The sequence below is a fragment of the Rana temporaria genome, chromosome 3, assembly GCF_905171775.1.
Source record: "Rana temporaria chromosome 3, aRanTem1.1, whole genome shotgun sequence".
NCBI lineage: Eukaryota > Metazoa > Chordata > Amphibia > Anura > Ranidae > Rana > Rana temporaria.
In genome coordinates, this window is record NC_053491.1 from 197,006,896 (window position 1) to 197,029,829 (window position 22,934).

The following is a 22,934-nucleotide window of genomic DNA, read 5'->3' on the forward strand; positions in this document are numbered from 1 at the left end:
AAGACCCTGGACGTTATGGGAAACTAATTTGAGGGATGGAGGGAAGGAATGTGTATTAGGCATGGATCAGATTAGGTAATACTAGGGTAGTGTATTGGAGCATTCCTTGATCTAAGGAGCGGTACTCACCAGACAGCCTGAGGAGCAGATACAGAGGAAGCCCGGGTCCTGGGAAGCGAGGTCCGCGACGACCGGAGGCCCTGAGGAGACTCAGACGAGAAGCAGCATGAGGAGCAGGCAGAAAAGGTGCGAAAAAAGGAGGGAGGAAGGAGAGACCGGTTACAAATTGACATACTGAAAAAAAAACCAACGAATAAACTGCAAGAAAAAAACAGTAAGCCCTGGGGTTCCCTAACCCCTTTCCACCCACGGGTCGGGATGGGCCAGCCATCCCTACCCTCAATCCTGAGAGGACCGGAGTTCCCTAGAAATAGGGACTCCGTAGAAGAGCCGAAGAGCACGAAAGGCGCTCCTGGCCCTAGAATGAGGTGCACTGGGTCCACCACAGCCCAACCACCCAAAAAAATCATCTGTTGTACTAAAGGCCCAAACTGGGGCCCATCGTAATCTAATGAAACAAGCAGAACGCCCCCATGCATGGCACATAACAGAAAACTGTGAACACCAGGTACCCCTCCGCGTCCCGCCCCCCCCCCCCCAGGTCCCGGGCCCCTGGGAGGGATGCGGGGCACGGACGGGAGGTGAGACAATACAGTTAGTTCAAAATGAGGGCACCCCCGAGAGTCCCATCAACATCATCCCCTGACCCGCGGGAGGTGGATTCACCGTCCGCAGCCCAGAGGATTCTGGCAGGAGACCTCATATTAAAAAAAAAAAAAAAAGCAAAAATTGAGAAAATACCAAAGCTAGACATTGCTATGCTGTTAACAAGAAGTCGCAGCGGGGGCTAATCGGCACACTAAAGGGGAAAAACCGCCCTGGGCGAACCGCCACCCCCGTAAGCCCCCAGTTCCTAAAACGGGCGAAGTCCCAGTTCAAGAGAGAAGGCCCAGCCGGGCTACCTGCAAAAAAGGAATTGGTTAAAGAAAACAATAGACCAATTGCTGTGGGCAGGAAGTCTTCACTAGCAGGGACCCCCAAGGGGGGGGGGGGTAGCGGGTAATTCACACCAAAATTCGAACAACCCGGGGGGTGAAAATTCACTGAACCAAACGGAGAACCGAAGGGGGGAGACACCTTCAGGTCTGGAGATTGTCCTTGGAACGCTTGTGACCTTGCTTGAGCCAAGTATGCTGTAGTGGGCTTGCTGGCGAGGGTCTCTTTGAAGAGGCTGGATTGCTCCTGTGTCAGCAGTCGCTCACCCTCAGCCAGGGAGGAGAAGCCATAGCTTTTGTTCTTGAAGGAGAAGTTCAGTCATAGGGGGAAAGACCATCTATAAGTGATTTCTCTCTCCATCAGTAGCTGCAACAACGGTTTAAGCGATCGCCTTTTCTGCACTGTTTATGGGGAAAGATCAGCAAAAATCTGAATCTTATGACCGTTTAGAGTAAGGTTTTCGGAGTACCTGGATTTCTTCATCACTTCCTCCTTCACCGAATAAAAGTGAGGTTTCACTATAATGTCCCTGGGGAGACCATCTGCGCGAGGGGGATGTAGAGCCCTGTGAGCCCTGTCCAGCTCGAGGCGGTGGTCTGCTATGTCAGGGATGAGTCCTTTAATAAAGGATTTCACAGCTGCCTGCACCTCCTTTTCCTAATCGGGGAGCCCCCTGAGCCTAAAGTTAGATCTGTGCTGCATTGAGGGCTAAGCTCTTGGAGAGCATTTGTGCAAAGGCCTCCATCATGGAAGGAAAGTCAGTGGGGACAGGAGTGGATTCTGCTATTTCACTCACTGCCAGCAACAAGCCTGTATGGGGATCCAGCATGGGGGTAGAGGGGGGGGCCTGCGCTCAGTCGTCCCAACAGGGATTCAGTAGAAGCTGGGGAGGCAGCCTGGTGCAGGGGGGGGAAATCGGTACCTGGGGATGGCGGCAGGACCAGGTCCTGATCTGCAATAGAGTCGCCTGTGTCCCCTGAGTCCTCCGTCTCGTGTAGGCCTCGCTGCGCCGCCGCCATCTTGGCATAGCTGAGGGGTCTGGGAGAAGCCGCCATTTGCCGCGATAGGTTCCTCCTAGCCGGTGCCGCTAGCATCCGCCTGTTCCCCGGGTCTTACCCTACACGATGGTCCCAGTGAGAGCGCTGGGGGGGCGTCCTGAGGGCTCCGGTGGCTAAAGCAGGGCCGTGGTGGAGCGGAGCTGCCGCGCATGCGCCTCCCTTGCGGATGTTATTTTAAGCCGATTTTTCTTTCTTTTTTTTTTTTCTTCATCTCATAAACTCAACCCACTACCACTCCATTCCCCCCTGCTTGCTCCTGTCACTCTACCACACACTTGATGTCCTCAGTACAGTACACTGATTGGAAGCTTTTCTTCGAGTGGTCCTACCATTATGCCCCTCACTCCTCTATCTGCTCTCAGAAGAATTGCCAGAGGTTTGAAGGCTAGGGCAAACAAAGTCGGGGACATCAGGGCATCCTTGTTGTGTCCCGCGCCCCAGATGAAAGGAGTAAGACAGACTTCCATTTGTCCTAACTTGTGCCCTCCGGTTCGCATAAAGCATTTGGATCCAAGTTAAAAAACGAGGACCAAATACAAACTTTGATGGGACTGCCCAAAGAACACCCCACTCAACACTTTTATCGGTGCTTGTCCTTATTGCAAGGTTTCTAACCATTGATAATGATAAAGGGAGCCTGCAGCTTCTGGAGATGCTTGTTATAACACATGTAGCTTTTCCACACGTGCTGAGCACAAGCTGAGCAAAGGATCAAAATACTGTGAATACACCACTGTCTCTATTGGGTATGCTATGTTTGTATTTTATTTTATGGAATAGATAATGTCTCCTATCATTTGATGATGGCAAGAAGAATGCCTTTTCCTGGGGCAGATATAGCAGCATACATGTTGTAGTAGCTCTGCCTCTAAATATCCACAGAACTGGTGGTATCTATTAATGTATTCCTCAGAGTACACTTATTCTATTTTTTCTTTAGCATTCTTACAGTCTAGATCAGGGGTCCTCAAACTTTTTAAACAGGGGGCCAGTTCATGGTCCTTCAGACTGTTGGGGGGCCGGACTATAGTTTAAAAAAATATAAACAAATTCCTATGCACACATCTTATTTGTAGTGCAAAAAAGAACAGGAAAAAAACATTTAATATTTAAAATGAAAAACTATTTTAATCAACATAAACTTATTAGTATTTCACAGACTCCCCTCATCACAGATCCCCTCCCCATCACAGAACCCGCCTCATCACAGAACCTCTCCATCACAGATCCATCATCACAGTTTCCCCCCATCAAAAAGCCCCCATATAAGATCATCCATCACAAAGCCCCCCATAAAAGCTCCCCCATCACAGACCCCCCCATCACAAAGCACCCCCAACACAAACTCCTCTCCATCACAAAGCCCCCCTGTAACAGACACCCCCATCACAGACTCCCATCTACAGATTCCCCATAACAGACTCCCCCCTACAGATCCCCCTATAAGATTCCCCCAACAACAGACTCCCCCATCACAGTCTTCCCCCAACCACAATAGCAATATGTGTATTCCAGAAAATTTAACAATCAGGAGATAAAGATACTCCAAACACCTGGTGTTGGCGCTTCAATCATCCCGGCACCTTGGTTGTTATGGGGTCAGGATGATTGAAGCGCATTATTTCTATTATTACATTGTAATATAAAATTAAATAGTTCAACTCACCATATTGCCGAATCAGTGGGAGCCCTGATGTCATTGTCCCCAGCCAGCGGAGTGCTTCCTTACATCTCAGGTGTCACTGTCCCCAGCCAGCGGAGTGCTTCCTTACATCTCAGGTGTCACTGTCCCCAGCCAGCGGAGTGCTTCCTTACATCTCAGGTGTCACTGTCACCAGCCAGTGGAGTGCTTCCTTACATCTCAGGTGTCACTGTCCCCAGCCAGCGGAGTGCTTCCTTACATCTCAGGTGTCACTGTCACCAGCCAGTGGAGAGCTTCCTTACATCTCAGGTGTCACTGTCACCAGCCAGTGGAGTGCTTCCTTACATCTCAGGTGTCACTGTCACCAGCCAGTGGAGTGCTTCCTTACATCTCAGGTGTCACTGTCCCCAGCCAGCGGAGTGCTTCCTTACATCTCAGGTGTCACTGTCACCAGCCAGTGGAGAGCTTCCTTACATCTCAGGTGTCACTGTCCCCAGCGGAGTGCTTCCTTACATCTCAGGTGTCACTGTCCCCAGCGGAGTGCTTCCTTACATCTCAGGTGTCACTGTCCCCAGCCAGCGGAGTGCTTCCTTACATCTCAGGTGTCACTGTCCCCAGCCAGCGGAGTGCTTCCTTACATCTCAGGTGTCACTGTCCCCAGTGGAGTGCTTCCTTACATCTCAGGTGTCCCCCCTCATTAGAGCCCTTCTATATCCCAGCAGAAGTGTCTCCGTCGCCATTACTGAAGGCTGAGGGGGAACAAATTAGAGGCAACCATTTTCCAGAAGACCACAGACGAGTTATAAACAAGAAGGGATCCTGCCGAGTGGCTACAATAGAAATGGAGCTGCGGCACCGCCCACCCGCCACCCCTTTCCACAACAGGTCACAGAAGACAGACAGGTTGGGGGTGGGCGGTGACACAGCTCCATTTCTATCGTAGCCACTCGGCAGGCTCCCTTCTTGTTTATAATTTGTATGTGGTCTTCTGGAAAATGGACGTTATCTCCGCCGGCCGTGGACCTCAAGCGGCGCGGGCGGTGAAAAATAGTAAATCACACTGGCGGGGTGGATGCGGCCAGCGGGCAGTAGTTTGAGGACACCTGGTCTAGATCATTACCAAGTATTTTCTTACCTACTGCTGTTTAGAGGCGTCCATCCAGGTTTAGGCTCTGTATGATAAGCACTCCAGACTCCCCACAAAAAAGATCCCCACATCTCTGTTAGGTAAGTCTGGTCTAGCTGGTAAGATTATACCTCAGACCTAAAAGGGGTTGTAAATAAAAAAAAATTTTTTTTTCTGAATTGACTGTTTACAGGGTATAGAGACATAATAGTTAACTGATTCCTTTTAAAAATGATTAAAAATAAATAAAAATCAATCATATAATGTACCTGTAGTTTCTAGTTTCGTTTTTGCATGTTGTTTCCTGCCTCTCTGCCTTACAGAGCATACAGAGCCATAGAGCAGTGATGGTTTGGAAAACGAAACTAAAAACTAGACACACAGTAATCACACCTCCTTGATTAGTGACCACAGAGAGAAAGCTCCCAGTACTGTGGTCATCAGGAAACAGACAACCAGGAAGTGTGGATATCAGAGAAGAATTACAGCAACTTGAGAGCAAAAACGAACAATGAGGACATGAAAACAGCACTACATTAAGGTAAAGGAAGCTATTAAGATAAAAAAAAAATTCCTTTACAAACCCTTTAAAGAGTGCCTCTAATGGCCTCTCTGCGTTGAGCTGTGCTCACAAGCCTTCAAGTAAGAAGTTAAGAGATAATTCCCAATGCTGCTGAACCCATGATTGCTCATTCTGAAAATTGCACATGTCTCATCGTAACTCCAGGGTTTCTTCGATTAGACATCACTCACTTTTTTCCTCAAGGTATTTTTTATGTCCCAACTTTGTTGAAGCTGCTAGAGACAAAAATGAAAAAAAGTAACAAATGATGTCACTCGTGTGTCCAGTATTCCAAGAATCTATGGCAGGTCTGGTGGCACAATTACCTAAGCCTGCAGCACCTGCACTCCTGTCTCCTTGCAAGTCAGAAGCCACTGCTACAGTCTTCAGTATCCCACTGGATTAGTCTTAGGTGGGCTTTGGAGAGGAGGAGCTGGAAGATGATAAAAGTTTAAGCAAGATCTAACTGCTTCAATTTGTGAATTACCCCTAGTGAAACCATGCATATCAGCTAAAATAATAGCTATTTAATAAGAGGTTCCCCAGACAGCCCCCCTGCAAGCTAGCTGTTATTATCTGCGTCTGTTTGAGCACTTTTGCAGCATTCCTATTTAAACCAGAAATTAAGAGCGTCTTTGTAGAAGAAAGCAAACAGAAAACCACTTTCTTTAATAGGCTTTATGAAAACTTTATCCAGTGCATGAGTTAAATTCTTCCTTCCGCAACTCTCTACCAACAGTGGATGCCTTTGTAATGCGTCAATCCAGGAATATTACTGTTCCTATGTAAGACTGTCTCCTTCAGATATGCCCTGCATAGAAAGATAGTGTCACGATCAAGGGTCAGGCTCAGAGACAAGTAGCTATAGCAGTAGAGAAACTCCCATTGACCAGCAGGATAGGTATACAAGCAGGTCACCCTGGCGGATGACGTGGGCTCACCTGAGGTGCGGAGTCTAAGTACTAAACCTAAAGAAGTTTTAACCGCTGATGGTCAACACCTGTAGATTTTCTCCTATCAGCATCTCATTTATTATTTATATAGTACTTTTTCAGCAGTCTCCTTTCAGTAACCAGAATACTTGGAGGAAATCCACACAAACACAGAGCGACCATGCATATTCCATGCGAATAGCGTCCTTATGGAAACTTAAACCGAGGATGGCAGTACTGCAAGGCAGAAGAGTTAACCACTTGACTAATGTGATGCCTCCAAATTCATCTAATTATAATTGCTGAATCTCATTCATTGATGCTGGGACACTTTTGTCTTGCATCCTGATAATGAAATGGGCCCACTGAGGCCTTTCCATAGGGAGAACCTAGCTCAGAGGGATGGAGTGTCCCTCCGGTCAGCTCAGCCTAGTGTCTCCTGGACAAAATACTAGAAACCCTACTGTTGTCACTCCTTGGGTCCAATACATTATACCATCTTACCACTGATGCCAGCACCCAGGGGCAGGGTGCTCATCTGGAAGACCTTGAGGCCCAAGGAAGTTGTCCCCACAATATTTGGCCAGTATAGTCTCCAACATCTTGGAGCTCAGAGCAGCTTGAGAAGCTCTAAAGACCTTTGTCACAAATCTCCAAGAAAAGGTGGTCCTTCTTCAAATGGACAACTGGGCAGTGGAAGTATGGGACACACAAGGGGAATCTATTCCAGGAGGTGACCCTGTTCTAGATCTATTTTATTGGGATTTTATGTGATAGACTAACACAAAGTGGCACATAATTGTGAAGTGGATGGAAAATGATAAATGGTTTTTACATTTTTTTACAAATAAATATGTGAAAAGTGTGGCGTGCATTTGTATTCAGCGCCCTTTGTAGAACCATCTTTCACTGCAATTACAGCTGCAAGTCTTTTTTGTATGTCTCTACCAGCTTTGCATATCTAGAGAGTGAAATTTTTGCCCATTCTTTGCAAAATAGCTCAAGCTCTTTTCAAGCATTTTCAAGTCTTGCCACAGATTTTAAATTGGATTTAGGTCTGGACTTTGACTTAGCCATCTTAACAAAAAATGAATATGCTTTGATCAAAACCATTCCATTTTAAGTCTGGCTGTATGTTTAGGGCCGTTGTCCTGCTGGAAGTTGAACCTATGCCCTAGCCTCAAGTCTTTTGCAGACTCTAACAGGTTTTCTTCTAGGATTTTCCTGTATTTACATCTTCCCATAAACTCTGACCAGCTTTCCTGTCCCTGCTGAAGAAAAGCACCCCCACAACATGATGCTGCCACCACCATGTTTCACAGTGGGGATGGTGTGTTCAGGGTGCAGTATTCGTTTTCTGCCACACATAGCATTTTGCTTTTAGGCCAAAAAGTTCAATTTTGACCATCTGATCATCTGACCAAAACTTCCTTCTTCCACATGTTTGCTGTGTCCCCCACTGGCTTCTCACAAGCTGCAAACTGGACTTCTTATAGCTTTCTTTCAACAATGTCTTTCTTCTTGCCACTCTTCCATAAAGGCCAGATTTGGGGAGTATGCGACTAATAGTTGTCTTGTGCACAGATTCTCCCACCTGAGCTGTGGATCTCTGCAGCTCCTGCAGAGTTACCATGGGCCTCTTGGCTGCTTCTCTGATTAATGCTCTCCTTGCCTGTTTAGGTGGACAGCCATGTCTTGGTAGGTTTGCAGTTGTACCAGTGGCGGCTGGTGCTCACAATTTTTGGGGGGCGCAAACAAATAAAAAAAAAACATACATTGCAGCCTCACTGTGCCCATCAAACGCAGCCACTGTGCCCAAACGCAGCCACTGTGCCCATCAAACACAGCCACTGTGCCATAAAATTGTCGCCACTGTGCCATGCAATCAAACGCAGCCACTGTGCCATGCCATCCAGCGCAGCCACTGTGCCATGCCATCAAACGCAGCCAATGTGGCATCAATTGTGGCCACTGTGCCATGCCATCAATTGTCGCCACTGTGCCATGCCATTGTCGCCGATGTGCCCATCAATTGTCACCACTGTGCCATGCCAAACGCTGCCACTGTGCCCATGAATTGTCGCCACTGCTATGCCAAATGCAGCCACTGTGCCATGCCATTGTCACCACTGTGCCCATCAATTGTCGCCACTGTGCCATGTCATTGTCGCCACTGTGCCATGCCAAACACAGCCACTGTGCCCATCAATTGTCGCCACTGTGCCATGCCAAATGCAGCCACTGTGCCATGCCATTGTCGCCACTGTGCCCATCAATTGTCGCCACTGTGCCATGTCATTGTCGCCACTGTGCCCATCAATTGTCGCCATTGTGCCATGCCAAACGCAACCACTGTGCCATGCCATTGTCGCCACTGTGCCCATCAATTGTCGCCACTGTGCCATGCCAAATGCAGCCACTGTGCCCATCAATTGTCACCACTGTCCCATGCTATTGTCGCCACTGTGCCCATCAATTGTCATTACTGTGCCAGGCCAAATGCAGCCACTGTGCAATGCCATTGTCGCCACTGTGCCCGTCAATTGCCGCCAGTTTGCCCCTAAAATGCCGCCAGATTGCTTTTGTTTTTTGGATTTAATTTGTACAATAAAGACATAGTTTTAAGAAGTGCAGCAGTCCAGGATCTTCTTCTATCCAAAGCCCTCAGGCTGTAATCGGAAAGCCTATCAGAGCCACTTCCAAAGCCAACCAGCTGCAGTTTTCAGATGGCCGGCGCTCACCGGGGGGCTGGCCATCTGAATAGTGGGCGGCAGCGACAATACATAGATTCATGTAATGCATTAATCTTTGTATTAGTTTTCAGTGGCGTGCAGGAGCGAGAGGGTGGCGGTGCTCCTATGCCCTCTATGGACGCACAGCCACTGAGTTGTACTATACTCTTTCCATTTTTGGATGATGAATTGAACAGTTCTCCGTGAGATGTTCAAAGCTTGGGATATTTGTTTATAATCTAACCGTGCTTTAAACTTCTACACAACTTTATCCCTGGCCTGTCTGGTGTGTTGCTTGGCCTTCATCAGAATTTGGTTTTCCCTACATTTAGAGATCGGTCAGATCTTCAAAATCTGCATGAATTAAACAAGGCTTACATTTCTTCTACTGAAAGCTTTCAGCTTGTCAGAAAAACTCTTCATACTTCCTAAGAGAGTTAATTGGGACAAGAAACTTCCAAAAAAACCTTGTCCACATAGGATAGTCCAAATGATCTACTGAGTGTCCTTGCAAGAAGTGGCAGAATCATGAACCGCTTTCACAGATGTTTCACCTGAAGCCATCACACTTGTGGCTCCTTGGTCTTTTTTTTTTTCCAATCAAGTTTAAGTTTATTTTGAAAATATAAACGGTACATATGAATTTATACAACAGGAATGTCATCACATTGCATTACAGGAAGGCATATTTTAGCATTATACATTCCCAACAATACTTTGGTCTCAATTGAGGAAACATTCTATATTCAGAAATAATAAGAATAGAGAAAAAAAAAAAAAAACACAAAGACTATGCTTCCACAATCTGATCTGGTGGGAATTTAGTAGTTACCCGTATTTTCCTATATACAATGTTCCTCTGAGTGTTATTCAAGTTCATCGTAGTCATTAGTACGTGTCATACCAAAACGAATGTTATACCATTTTATAGAATTAAATCCTAAGTGATCATCCTACTACCCCTATAACTTAGTAGGATCATAGTGTTTCAAGGGGAGCTGAGCCCCACCTCCTTCTATTTCACCCTCCCCTTTTTTATTTGTTTTTTGTCATTAAAAAAAAACAATCTCACTTGGTGAACTAGAAGGGGTGTAATGAGTAAATAAAGATTGAAAAGACTAATAGAATTTTTGTTAAACTGTTATTTCCAGATCAATGCATTAACATTGTGCTACCCCAAAATATCAGCAAACCACTGAATCAACAGATAAACTGGGGAGCTGACACCATCCTCAAGACTTACTCCAAGGACCCTAACAACCCAAAAAGAAGAAAAAAAAAGAACTCCATGTGCGGAAATCTCAATTCACCTATAGTGATAAGAGATTCTTTCTAAATGGACAAAATAAGATTATATATGAGTAGAGAAGAATAAATTCTCGAACAACACAATCCTGTATTAAACGTACCCTATGGTATTTAAATAAATAAAAATAAAGTAGAGAACTTGGATCAAAAGAAAAAGACAGAGGTAAAGAAAAAGGAAAATTAGGAGGAAATGTAGGATAGAGAAAGGGAGGAGTAGATAGCCTACCTGCCAAATGCGTATCACAAAATGCGGTAAATTGCCTTATTAAATTCATATGTTATTTAAGATACCCAAATATTTTAACCATGGTTCCCAAACTTCATTAAACTGATCATCTGAGTCTAATAGTAAGCTCAATCTCTTCTCTTGCTCCATTATCCAAGTCACCTTTCTTTTCATATATAATATCGAAACTGACGTTTTTTTCCAAGCAGCAGCTATGGAAATCCTGGCTCCTACGAGGATAAACAATATCAGTTTCCTGGTAGATTTGTGAACTTGAGGTATAAATCCATTCAATAAAGCAATCGTTGGAGATTGATGCATATTACAACCAGTTACACGTCTTATGATATGAAAAACCATATTCCAGAATTTGCGTATTTTCGGGCATTCCCACCATATATCAATCATAGAACCAACCCCATGACATCCTCTAAAACATAGAGGAGACTGAGAAGGGTAAATAGTGGCTAATCTCAAGGGTACTAAGTACCATCTAGTGAAGATCTTTAGATTGGCTTCTATTAGTGATACATTTGTTATCCCTCTTATAGATCGTTCAAGCCTTTTAAATCCCATTCGATCTGAAGATCCCTCTCCCAAGCTATCATATGTGGTAGTTTTTGACCATTATCAGCAAGTGATCTATATATAATAGAGATTCCTCCCCTCCTTCCCAAGGCTTGGTCACATCTCATTTCATAAGCTGTCATGTAGCCTGATACGGCCTCATCTAACCAAAGCTTTTGAGTAAAATCATAAATTCGAGAGAATCCTGTTTTTTCAGAGGATGGAAGACCTAGGTTATCCACAAAATATTTTTCGGAATGGGGACCTGAATGTGAGAAGAAACGTCCAATGCGGTACACCCCCCTGTCAAGCCACCATTTAAATGGTCTTCTTTTCATACACCCCTGGTGCATTACAATATGGACCATGCAGCCTGGGCATCTGCAGGCTTTGTGGCTGTTTCCTTTTGTTCTGTTTCTCATAAAATATTTTTTTCTGCATCATACCCTTCCTTGCAGCTAGTTATTTATCACATGATGCTGCCACATTGGCTCCAGGAACATGGACAGTTGTATCAGTTGTATCAGTGCTCCCTGCAATGTTCTTTCCTGGCACCTAAATGTGGCAGCATTCTATGTCCCACCTTTTAATGTTTACTCTATTTATGATAATTAGGGTACTCTGTCTGAGGGAAACATTTATAGATATCACTAGTCCTGTGGGTAATTATGAGCAGAGCTACTACCACATTGAGTATACTATATCCCAGATAGCAAGCTATTGCTAGTCTTGCCAGGCTTCACAAGTTTGTTGCACAATTGCAGCAAGTCCGCATTGCATGACTCCAGATCAATTTTCTTTGCAAGTCTGCTGCAAGTTCTGGTTCAGTTATGTTGTGCAATAGTCATCCCACCACAGGGGTCACTGTGGCTGAATTTTCATGCTGTAGACTTGCAGCGCTCTCACGGTAGACTCACACTGCAACTTTGCTCTTGCTAGAGACTTGCCACGCAAATAAGTGTCAACTAGAACTTGTGCTTCAAGTGCTCTGCAAGTATAGAACTTGCCAATGAAAATGTGCAGCAAGCTAACAGATTTACAATTCAACACTGACAAAAATGTGTAGCATGTTATCCATGCTATCTGGGATATTACCAAGTTTAGGCACCAGGAAAGGAAAATTTGAATTTTGTAGCTGTACGCTAGGAACTTGCTGAAGAACAATAAAATGGTTAAAAATGGAATAGAGAAATGAAAAAATGTGAAAATAACTTAGAAAGCATTCTTCAACAGATGGAGGATGAATATTTTGTCTGTAAAGTCTGGTGTTAATAACAATGGTAAAGCAGCAGACAATAGTATGTCTGGAGACCCTCAGGCAGGGCATTCAATTTATTAATTTTAGCATACATCATTGTTCTTTGCCTCACTTGTTGAGTGACATCATCAGTTTTCTTCCTGCTGCAGTGTAGCTGAATGACTTGCAGGTTTTGATACAAGCCAGATGCCAGTAGTTGGTAGGCACATATTGTATACTACTACTGTTAAAGCTACAGAGATTAGGACAGAACAGAAGGTTTTTATGATCGCATATTGAAGCTCAGTAATAATACTAGCTTTGCTATGCAACCATTTTATTCGTATATATTTTGCATTGAAAATGCTCTATTCATACTGATTGTTCTTTCTTCTACAACAATCAATCACTTCATTAGATTTTTATATTAAAATTGTGATCTGATTTAGGGCAGGGCTTGACAATTTTGCTTTGAATCTAGAAGCCAGCTAAAAAAAGTTAGGAACCAGTTTTTTTTTTAAACAAACAAATCTTACAGGTTGAACCTGTAACATGTTCCCAAAGGTGAACTTATACTCTAATACCGCGTACACACGATCGGTCCATCCAATGAAAACGGTCTGATGGATTTTTCCATCGGTTACCCGATGAAGCTGACTGATGATCAGTCGTGCCTACAGTCCATCAGTAAAAAAACAGATCGTGTCAGAACGCGGTGACGTCAAACACAACGACGTGCTGAAAAAAATGAAGTTCAATGCTTCCAAGCATGCGTCGACTTGATTCTGAGCATGCGTGGATTTTTAACCGATGGACGTACCTACAGACGATTCGTTTTTTTCTATAGGTTTTTTATCCATCAGATAATTTTAAAACAAGTTCCTATTTTTTTTAACCTATGGATAAATAACCGATGGGGCCCACACACGATCAGTTTGGTCTGATGAAATTGGTCCATCAGACCGTTTTCATCAGACTAACCTATCGTATGTACGCAGCATTACCCTTTCACTGCCAAAGCCGGTTTTGCATTTTTTTTTATACACACATGTAAAAAAAACATTTTAGATCTGAAGATTACCTAAAACCCCCCAAACATTATATATTTTCTAACAGCAGACACCTTAGAGAATAAAATAGTGGTAGTTTCAATTTTTTTATGGCACATGATATTACTGGAAAGGAAACGCAAAATGTCAGTAAAAAAAAAACACATTGAAAGTTAACTTTAGGGGGCACAAAAGCACAATAAATTACCCATTTTTTTTTGTAAAATATAAACGCAGAGGTTGCACCAAGTAAATAGATACCCAACATGTCAAACATTAAACATGTCTGTACCCTATATTTTCCATAGCGATGCTTTAAAAGCCCTATATAGGTCACCAGTTTAGCGTTACAAAGGAGGACTGGTGCTAGAATTATTTCTCTCATTCCAACGTGCGTGGCGATATCTAACATGTATCGCAATCAATGTTTTCAGGCATAGGCAACCAGCGGTGTGTGTTTACATTTGTATGTGCGTATACAGTATTTGGGGGTGGGCTCAATTTTTTTGGGGGGGGGGGGGATTTTATGTTCTTCGGTTTAACTTCTAGAATGAAAAGTCCCCTATGATGATTGTTTTATTTTTTTGGTGACGGGTTCTCTTTAATGAGACATCCAGGGTCTAAAAGACACTGCATGTCTCCCATGTGCTTTGCTGAATGTAATGCAATGCACATCTCACTGCATTACATTCTTTCCCAGGCTTGATGGCCGGGGAAACTGTGATCGGGGAACAATTAGAAGGGGAGGAGAGCGGACGTGTGCCTGCTCTCCTCCCTCCCCTCTACCCAGAGGGGTGTGGGGAGCATTTGGGCAGTGCCATGGCAACCTGGCGTCTGGGGTTTATTGAGCCTTGATTCAGTAAAAAAAATAATTTAGGACTTCCAAAACCTCAGATATTATAAATCTATACCTTATTTCAGAGCTTGGTGCTCACGTGACCGGCCTCCTCTTTCCTCCTCTCCTCATGACTGACATCAGCAGATTCTTGGCCCTGCCCGCTGTAGCTATCAAATTAGAGGAGGGGAGAGGGGACTGACCATGTGAGAGCCAAGCAGCGCTCTGAAATAAGGTATAGACACCCGGCTGTGAGAACTTGTGGCTTTACAGCCGGGTCGTGGTGCGCGCCCTGAATGGGGCAATCTTCTGGGACCTGTGACGTGTCCTAGAAGATTGCAGCAAGGGAGGGGAGAGGAGAACTTCCGCTTGAGTCACCTAGGTGGCGAGTCCTTAAAGCGGAAGTTCCACTTTTGGGTGGAACTCTGCTTTAATATGCATGACACAAAGTAGCAACATCAACCCAAATTTTGGGGAAATGCGGTTACCCTTTGTCAGAGTAACAGTCCTTGTCCTGTGATCTACATAGCTGGGAATTTGCAGAAAATGACTCGTCAATAACATAATTTTAGCTCAGATTGCCATGTTATTACTAAATTGCTTATTTATCTGTCATTCTTATTCTGGAAATGTAAACTAATGCCTCGTACACACGCTCGGGATTTCCGACGGGAAAAAGAGAGCTAGTTCTCTTTTTTTTTGCCGGCGGTTTTGGGCAGTTTTGCCATCGGAAAAACTGCGAGGGAGCATACATACGGCCGGGATTTCTGGCCAAAAGCTCTCATCGCAGTTTTCACGTCGGAAAACCCGGTCATGTGTACGAGGCATAAGTGCAAGGTGCGTCATGTCATTTATCTGAGCCACGCACACTGCGCCCTACAAGTACCAAATGTCCGTTTTTTGTTTTTTTTTTCTAGGAGGGTGCATGTGATCAGCACAGGGCCAATCAGCACTGTCCAGACAGAAAGTCAGTGGTCATGCAACTTCATAGGACAGTCAGAGGAGAATGAAAACGCCTCCTACAAGCTTTAACCAGTGCTCATACCACTCATAGAAGTCACAAGACTCTATCTACTTCTGATGAGAAAAGGTATTTAGCAGTTTATATTTACTAAAATAATTGCATTTCCATGTTCTGTGTACTGCATGGTCCTGGGTTTATTAACACTTTAAGAATGCTTTCAGAAATAGAAGTGTTAATAGCTTATTTTTATCAATTAACTGGAATTAAATGGAAAGCAAATACAGAAAAGAAATAAAAATCAAATCATTATTTGGTGTGACCACCCTTTTCCCTCAAAACAGCATCAATTCTCCTACACACACTTGCACACAGTTTTTGAAGGAACTTAGCAGGAAGGTATGGCATGATGGTTAACCTGTTGCTGACCGCCCCACGGACATTTACTGCGGGGTGGCGGCTCCTCTGCGCAGAATCAAACCCCCTAGAGAATAAAATGGCAGTCATTGCGCAGCGGTCTTACAAGCGCATTTTTTTTTAATAAAGACAGCAGTAAAGTTAGACCAATTTTTTTCTATATTGTGAAAGATAATGTTACGCCAAGTTAATTGATACCCAACATGTCACGCTTCAAAATTGCACCTCCTCGTGGAATGGCGACAATCTTTGACCTTTAAAAAGTTTCATTTGCGACATAAATTTTTTTTTACAGGTTACCAGTTTTGAGTTACAGAGGAGGTCTTTTGCTACAATTGTTGCTCTCACTCCAACGATCGTGGCGATACCTCACATGTGTGGTTTGAACACCGTTTTCATATGCAGACGCGACATACGTATGCGTTCGCTTCTGCGTGCGAGCTCGGCGGGATGGGACGTTTCAAATTTTTTTTTTTCTTATTTATTTTATTTTTTATTTTTTATTTTTACACTATCTTTTTAAAAGAAAAATTTGGGTCATTTTTATTCCTATTACAAGGAATGTAAACATCCCTTGTAATAGAAAAAAAGACCCCAGATCTTACATTTACACCTAAAAGCAATAAAAAAGCAAACAAAAAAAAAATAGTATTTTTTTTTTCAATAATTATTTTTTTCCCCTTTAAGACCATTGGGCGGAAGTGACATTTGACGTCGCTTCCGTCATGCAATGGTATGAAGCCAAGTGGGGGCCATCTTTCCCTCACTCGACTCCATGCCTCAGAGGGGAAAGGACGGTACCACCTAGGCGACTCAAGCGGAAGTTCTCCTCTCCCCTCCCCTCCCGGTACCGACGCTACCGACGGCGGAGATCACCAGGGAGCAGCAGGAGGGGGCACCTCTCCCACCGCCGATAAAAGGGATCTTGTGACGAATCCGCCGCAAAGACAACTTTTATCTGAAAGCGAACCGCCCGCTGTTAAAAAAGATACCGGCGTTGCTGCCATAACAATGGTATTCAACATTAAACAGCCTACGTACAATGACAGCGGGCAATCCATAAGTAGCAGAAAAAAAATTACGACTTTTGTACAATACATGATTCATGGCTTTATTCCTTAACCTAGGTTCACACTAATGCGTTGTGGGAAACGCAGCGATCTGTATACATTTATCACACTGCATTCCAATTGCAGTGCTCTTGCTATCCGCTGTGAGTGTCAATACAAAGTTAATGACACCCCAAATGCAGGTCGCAAACACAATACGTTTGCTTACTGGATTGCTTGGTAAATGACGACCATGCGATCTGGTTGCACTGCGGCTCTAAAAAAAGGTGCATGCGCGTCTTTGGTGCGTTGCAGTGCCATTTTAAAAAAAAATGAATAGGCTCAATTTGCACTGCACTGAGCGATTCACATGAGGTTCATAGTGTGAACTGCGGCTTAAAATTAGTCATTTATCTTTGTCTTTATCATTGTGGACATGTTCATATTGTATCTTCCTTTGGCACTCCTAGGATTGTATCTTCCTTTGGCACTAAAACCAAGTGGTAACTTTTTTCCACATGGACTATACATTTTTTCCTATAATCAGTAGAAGTAATCTCATTAAAGGTTGTTTACATGATTTCTTGTGTTTTCCTTGTTAAGTGCTTAAGACCACTTAAGACCCGGACCATTATGCAGGTAAAGGACCCGGACAGTTTTTGCGATTCGGCACTGCGTCGCTTTAACTGACAATTGCGCGGTCGTGCGATGTGGCTCCCAAACAAAATTGGCGTCCTTCTTTTCCCACAAATAGAGCTTTCTTTTGGTGGTATTTGATCACCTCTGCGGTTTTTATTTTTTGCGCTATAAACAAAAATAGAGCGACAATTTTGAAAAAAATATTTTTTTTTACTTTTTGCTATAATAAATACCCCCAAAAAATATATAAAAAAACATTTTTTTTCTCAGTTTAGGCCGATACGTATTCTTCTACATATTTTTGGTAAAAAAAAATCGCAATAAGCGTTTAACGAATATAGCGTTTACAAAATAGGGGATAGTTTTATTGAATTTTTATGATTTTTTTTTTTTTTAACTACTAATGGCGGCGATCAGCAATTTTTTTCGTGACTGCGAGATTGTGGCAGACACATCGGACAATTTTAACCACTAGGGGGCGCTGTAGGGGTTATGTGTGACCTCATATGTGTTTCTAACTGTAGGGGGCGGGGCTGGACATGTGACGTCACTGATCGCCTTTCCCTATATCAGGGAACAGACGATCAGTGACATTGCCACTATGAAGAACGGGGAAAGGTGTGTTTACACACACCTCTCCCCGTTCTTCTGCTCTTGTGACCGATCGCGGGACACCGGCGGTGATCGGGTCCCGCGGCCGCGGTCACGGAGCTTTGGACCGGGTCGCGGGCGGCCGCGCGCCCGTGACCCACGGCTGGGCACTTAAAGGGGACTTACAGGTACATGCCTGTGCCCAGCCGTGCCATTCTGCTGACGTAAATGTGCAGGAGGCGGTCCTTAAGTGTATAAGAAGCTACCTTTAAAGGTGCGACATAAAATAAGGTTTATTACTATTATTATTATTACTACATGATGTCATTATATTTGAAACCAGGTTAGGCCAGATAACATAGGAAAATTGTTTGTGCATCAGAGGTGACCAGACCGTTGTTTCTTTGGCACCTAAAGCTTGTGCGCCCAAGGGCTCCTATGATGCAAATCGGCCCTTGTTATTGGCTAGCCATGCAGGACAGCAGATAAGCAGCCATGATGTTACATATGACCAAGGGGAAGGATGCAAGAAGTTTACTAGGAAGTCTACAGAAAGGCCAACTGAGATGATGACTATTGCCACCACTGCTGTAAATTATACCATGACCATCATGTCTGATCTAATGTGTGTTTCATTTACCATGCTGATGTTAATCTTTCTTTTTCTCCCCATTCAGCTTTTGCCCCTGTTCTTTGTCCTTTCGTATTGTTGGTGAGGATATCACAGTGATGTCTGCATTCAACCTCCTCCATTTGATGACAAAGAGCCAGCCAGTGGCCCTGCGGGCCTGTGGGCTTCCCTCAGGTTGACTGGGTGCTGCTTGTTGTATCATGCATTCAGAGAGTCCTTAACTACTGGTGTATCTGCTGCAGGAAACCACCAATTGTTCCTATCAACCATTGAACTGAAACCATTTAAAGTGACTTCTTTTATTAGTTCAAATCCATGTTTATTGAGCACACACACATGTATAAGAATGACTACACATTAACATAATTATATTAAACAATATATGGAGTGTTTTTCTGTTGTAAAGAGTTGTTCCTGCGAAGCTTGTTGAAGTAGAGAGGAGTGAGTGTAGCTTGCACCAACCTTCGGATTTAAATGCACCTCCTAAACTCCCAATTTAGGTTGCCTGGTTATCCGATGATATCTCTTCACTAAGTTTTAGGACATTAACCACTTAAGACCCGGACCAAAATGCAGCTAAAGGACCTTGCCCCTTTTTGCAATTTGGCACTGCGTCGCTTTAACTGACAATTGCGTGGTCGTGCGACGTGGCTCCCAAACAAAATTGGCGTCCTTATTTTCCCACAAATAGAGCTTTCTTTTGGTGGTATTTGATCACATCTGCGGTTTTTATTTTTTTATGAACAAAAATAGAGCAACAATTTTTAATTTTTTTTAATATTTTTTACTTTTTGCTATAGAAAAAATATCCCCCAAAAATATCGAAAACAATTTTTTTTTCTCAGTTTAGGCCGATACGTATTCTTCTACATATTTTTGTAAACAAAAATCGCAATAAGCGTTTAATGGTTGGTTTGCGCAAAATTTATAGCGTCTACAAAATATGGGATAGTTTTATTGCATTTTTATTCATTATTTTTTTTTTTTTACTACTAATGGCAGCGATCAGCGATTTTTTTCGTGACTGCCACAATTTGGCGGACACTTCGGACAATTTTAACCACTAGTGGGCGCTGTAGGGGTTATGTGTGACCTCATATGTGTTTCTAACTGTAGGGGGCGGGGCTGGACATGTGACGTCACTGATCGCCTTTCCCTATATCAGGGAACAGATGATCAGTGACATTGCCACTGTGAAGAACGGGGAAGGTGTGTTTACATACACCTCTCCCCGTTCTTCAGCTCCTGTGACCGATCGGGACACATTTTTGGGACCATTGTCATTTTCACAGCAAAAAATGCATTTAAAATGCATTGTTTATTGTGAAAATTACAGTTGCAGTTTGGGAGTTAACCACTAGGGGGCGCTGATGGGGTTATGTGTGACCTGAAGTGTGTTTACAACTGTAGGGGGGTGTGGCTGTAGGAATGACGTCATCGATTGTGTCCCCCTATAAAAGGGATGACACGATCGATGCAGCCGCCACAGTGAAGAACGGGGAAGCCGTGTTTACCGGGACCGATCGCGGGACTCCAGCGGGATCGGGTCCGCGGGTCCCGGAGTTTCGGACCTGGTCGCGGGAGCGCGCCGCGGGTGTGCGCCCGCGACCCACAGCTGGGTACGTACGTACATGTGCCCAGCCGTGCCATTCTGCCGACGTATATGTGCAGGATGCGGTCCTTAAGTGGTTAAAGGGGTTGTAAAGGTAAAAAATGTTTTTCCTAAATAGCTTCCTTTACCTTAGTGCAGTCCTCCTTCACTTACCTCATCCTTCCATTTTGCTTTTAAATGTCGTTATTTTTTCTGAGAAATCCTCACTTCCTGTTCTTCTGTCTGTAACTACACACAGTAATGCAAGGCTTTCTCCCTGGTGTGGAGTGTCGTGCTCGACCCCTCCCTTGGACTACGTTGCAGATAAAGAAAAAAGCTGTGTGTTAGTGAGCGTCCTGACTCTCCTGTAGTCCAAGGGAGGGGGCGAGCATGACACTAAACAGACAGATCGGTCTCCTCCTTCAGGAAGTCGCATCCCCCCACAGTTAGAATCACTCCCTAGGACACATATTTAACCCCGTGATCGCCCCCTAGTGTTAACCCCTTCCATGCCAGTGACATTTTTACAGTAATCAGTGGCTATTTTTAATTCTGGTCGCTGTATATGTAAATGTCAATGATCGGAAAAAAAGTTTCCTATCTGTCCGCCGCAATGTCGCAGTGCCACCATTATTAGAAAAAAATATATATAATAAAAATGCCAAAAATCTACCCCCCTATTTTGTGGATGCTATAACTTTTGCCCAAACCAATCAATATATATATTTTTTTAACTAAAAATATGTAGAAGAATACATATCGGCCTAAACTGAGGAAGAAATATATTTTTTTATATATTTTGAGGGAATATTTATTATAGCAAAAAGTAAAAAATATTGCTTTTTTTTTCAAAATTGTCGCTCTACAGAGGTAATCAAATACCACCAAAAGAAAGCTCTATTTGTGGAAAAAAAAGGACATCAATTTTGTTTGGGTACAACTTTGCACGACTGTCAGTTAAAGCAATGCAGTGCCGTATCACAAAAAATGTTCTGAAGTGGTTACGTTTCCTGGAGTACAGCTTTAAAATGGTTGTGAAGGCTAAATGTCCCCTAACACTCACCTGAGCCCTTTCTCGAGTTAGCAATGTGCACAAGGGCCTCAGCCTCCCCGGGACTCCTCCTCATTGGCAGAGAAAGCAGCCATTGGCTCCCACTGCTGTCAATCACAGCCAGTGAGCCAATGATGTGAGAGTGGCCAAGCCGCAGCTTTATGTGTCTAATGGACGCATAGAGCAGGGCTTGGGAGTGAGCATGTGCCAATGCCCCCATAGCAAGTGTCTTGCTATTGGGGGCACTGGTCAATGGGGAGGAGCCTGAAGCTCCAGCAGGGGACCCGAGAACAGGAGGATCGGGGCTGCTCTGCACAGAGCAGGTAAATATGACTTACATAAAGATGTATCTGTGCGCTGTGGTGGGGTGGCAGCTGACACAGATAAGTAATATACCAAACTTATAAATAATCTTAAGGAAAAGTATGTAGTGCCAACAGAAAAATGAACAGCGATGAGATGAGAATACTGTGTTATAAATGAAATAAAGTCCAAAAAATTCATTTATATTGCTGATCCTATCATAGGACTGTGCATTTAAATCTATATTTTTCACTTCATTGTTTTTTTATTGAGGATTTTCATCCACAAGATTGGATTTTTTTTTTCACTTTAGCATTTCTTCACTTTTTTTGGACTTTATTTCAATGTGAGTATTCTCATCTCATCGATGTTCATTTACTTTTGGCGCTGCACACTTTTTCTTAAGTATGACATGTTTGTTATTTTTTTTAAAAAGAGGAACCTTTAATACCACTTTAAGGGGAGCGTTTACCTGTGTAAAGTGACATATCTAAGTTACAGCTGGCAAAGTATGCAGCATTCCATTACTTTCAGTGCTTTCCTCCATTACACTGATCTGGGTCCAGTGTACCCCCAAAGTTCTGTGTAAGTTTGGACTTTCTGAGAATGCTGAAACTTACACAGACTATGTTGGAATGGGCTTGAATGGTTGGAAGGCTTAGGCCTCGTACACACGACCGAGTTTTTCGGCAAAAACCAGCAAGAACCTGGCTGGACGATATTTTTTGGCCGAGGAAACCGGTCGTGTGTACATTTTCGTTGAGGAAACTGTCGAGAAACTCGACGAGACAAAAAGAGAGCATGTTCTCTATTTCCTTGACGGTAATGGAGAAAATTGGCTTGTCGAGTTTCGACGGCTTCACAAGGAACTCGACGAGCAAAACGATGTGTTTCGCCCGTCGAGTTTCTCGGTCGTGTGTACGAGGCCTCACACCAAGTGCTTCCATGCTGAATTCACTTATGATGGAAACACTAGGATTATGAAGTAAGAAAATCCTCTTGTACAAAAGAGGTTGGGTGACATTGCTCTTGCTTGTCATCTTCTACCTTAAGCAAACATTAAGCAAAAGTACATGTTATTTTCAGTTAAGATAGCTTTACAATTTTGGGGCAATAACTTGCATCCAAACGTATATATGACAATGATCGTTCCGCACAAGCGTCCTTTTATACTTGTCGTTTCAAAGCAGCTTTCCACTAGATGGCAGTAGATTCTTTTTTTTGTTTTTAATCAAACCCGTCAGTGTGTACAGACTGTTCCACTCCTGCACCATTAGAGTTAAATCTTTCATGCACACACTACGTTTTGCTCACAAAAAAAAAAGACTATTTCCTGATATATCACAGACCTTTTCCAGCATTAGAAACAAT

At 43.7% G+C, this 22,934-nt stretch overlaps 1 protein-coding gene across 3 annotated transcripts in view; it reads left to right on the forward strand.

Moving 5' to 3' along the window:
• Positions 1–22,934, forward strand: part of MSRB3 (methionine sulfoxide reductase B3) — a 197,220-nt gene that overhangs the window by 28,743 nt on the left and 145,543 nt on the right. The window contains exons 1-2 of one of the 3 annotated variants that reach the window (XM_040344089.1): positions 15,385–15,420; positions 18,665–18,792. The exons of 1 other annotated variant lie outside the window; for it this stretch is intronic. In XM_040344089.1, the coding sequence (XP_040200023.1) occupies positions 18,717–18,792 (76 nt within the window). In that variant the 5' untranslated portion in view covers positions 15,385–15,420; positions 18,665–18,716. Of the gene's footprint in view, positions 1–15,384; positions 15,421–18,664; positions 18,793–22,934 lie in introns of those variants that run through there. One more of the 3 variants, XM_040344088.1, reaches the window with a different exon arrangement.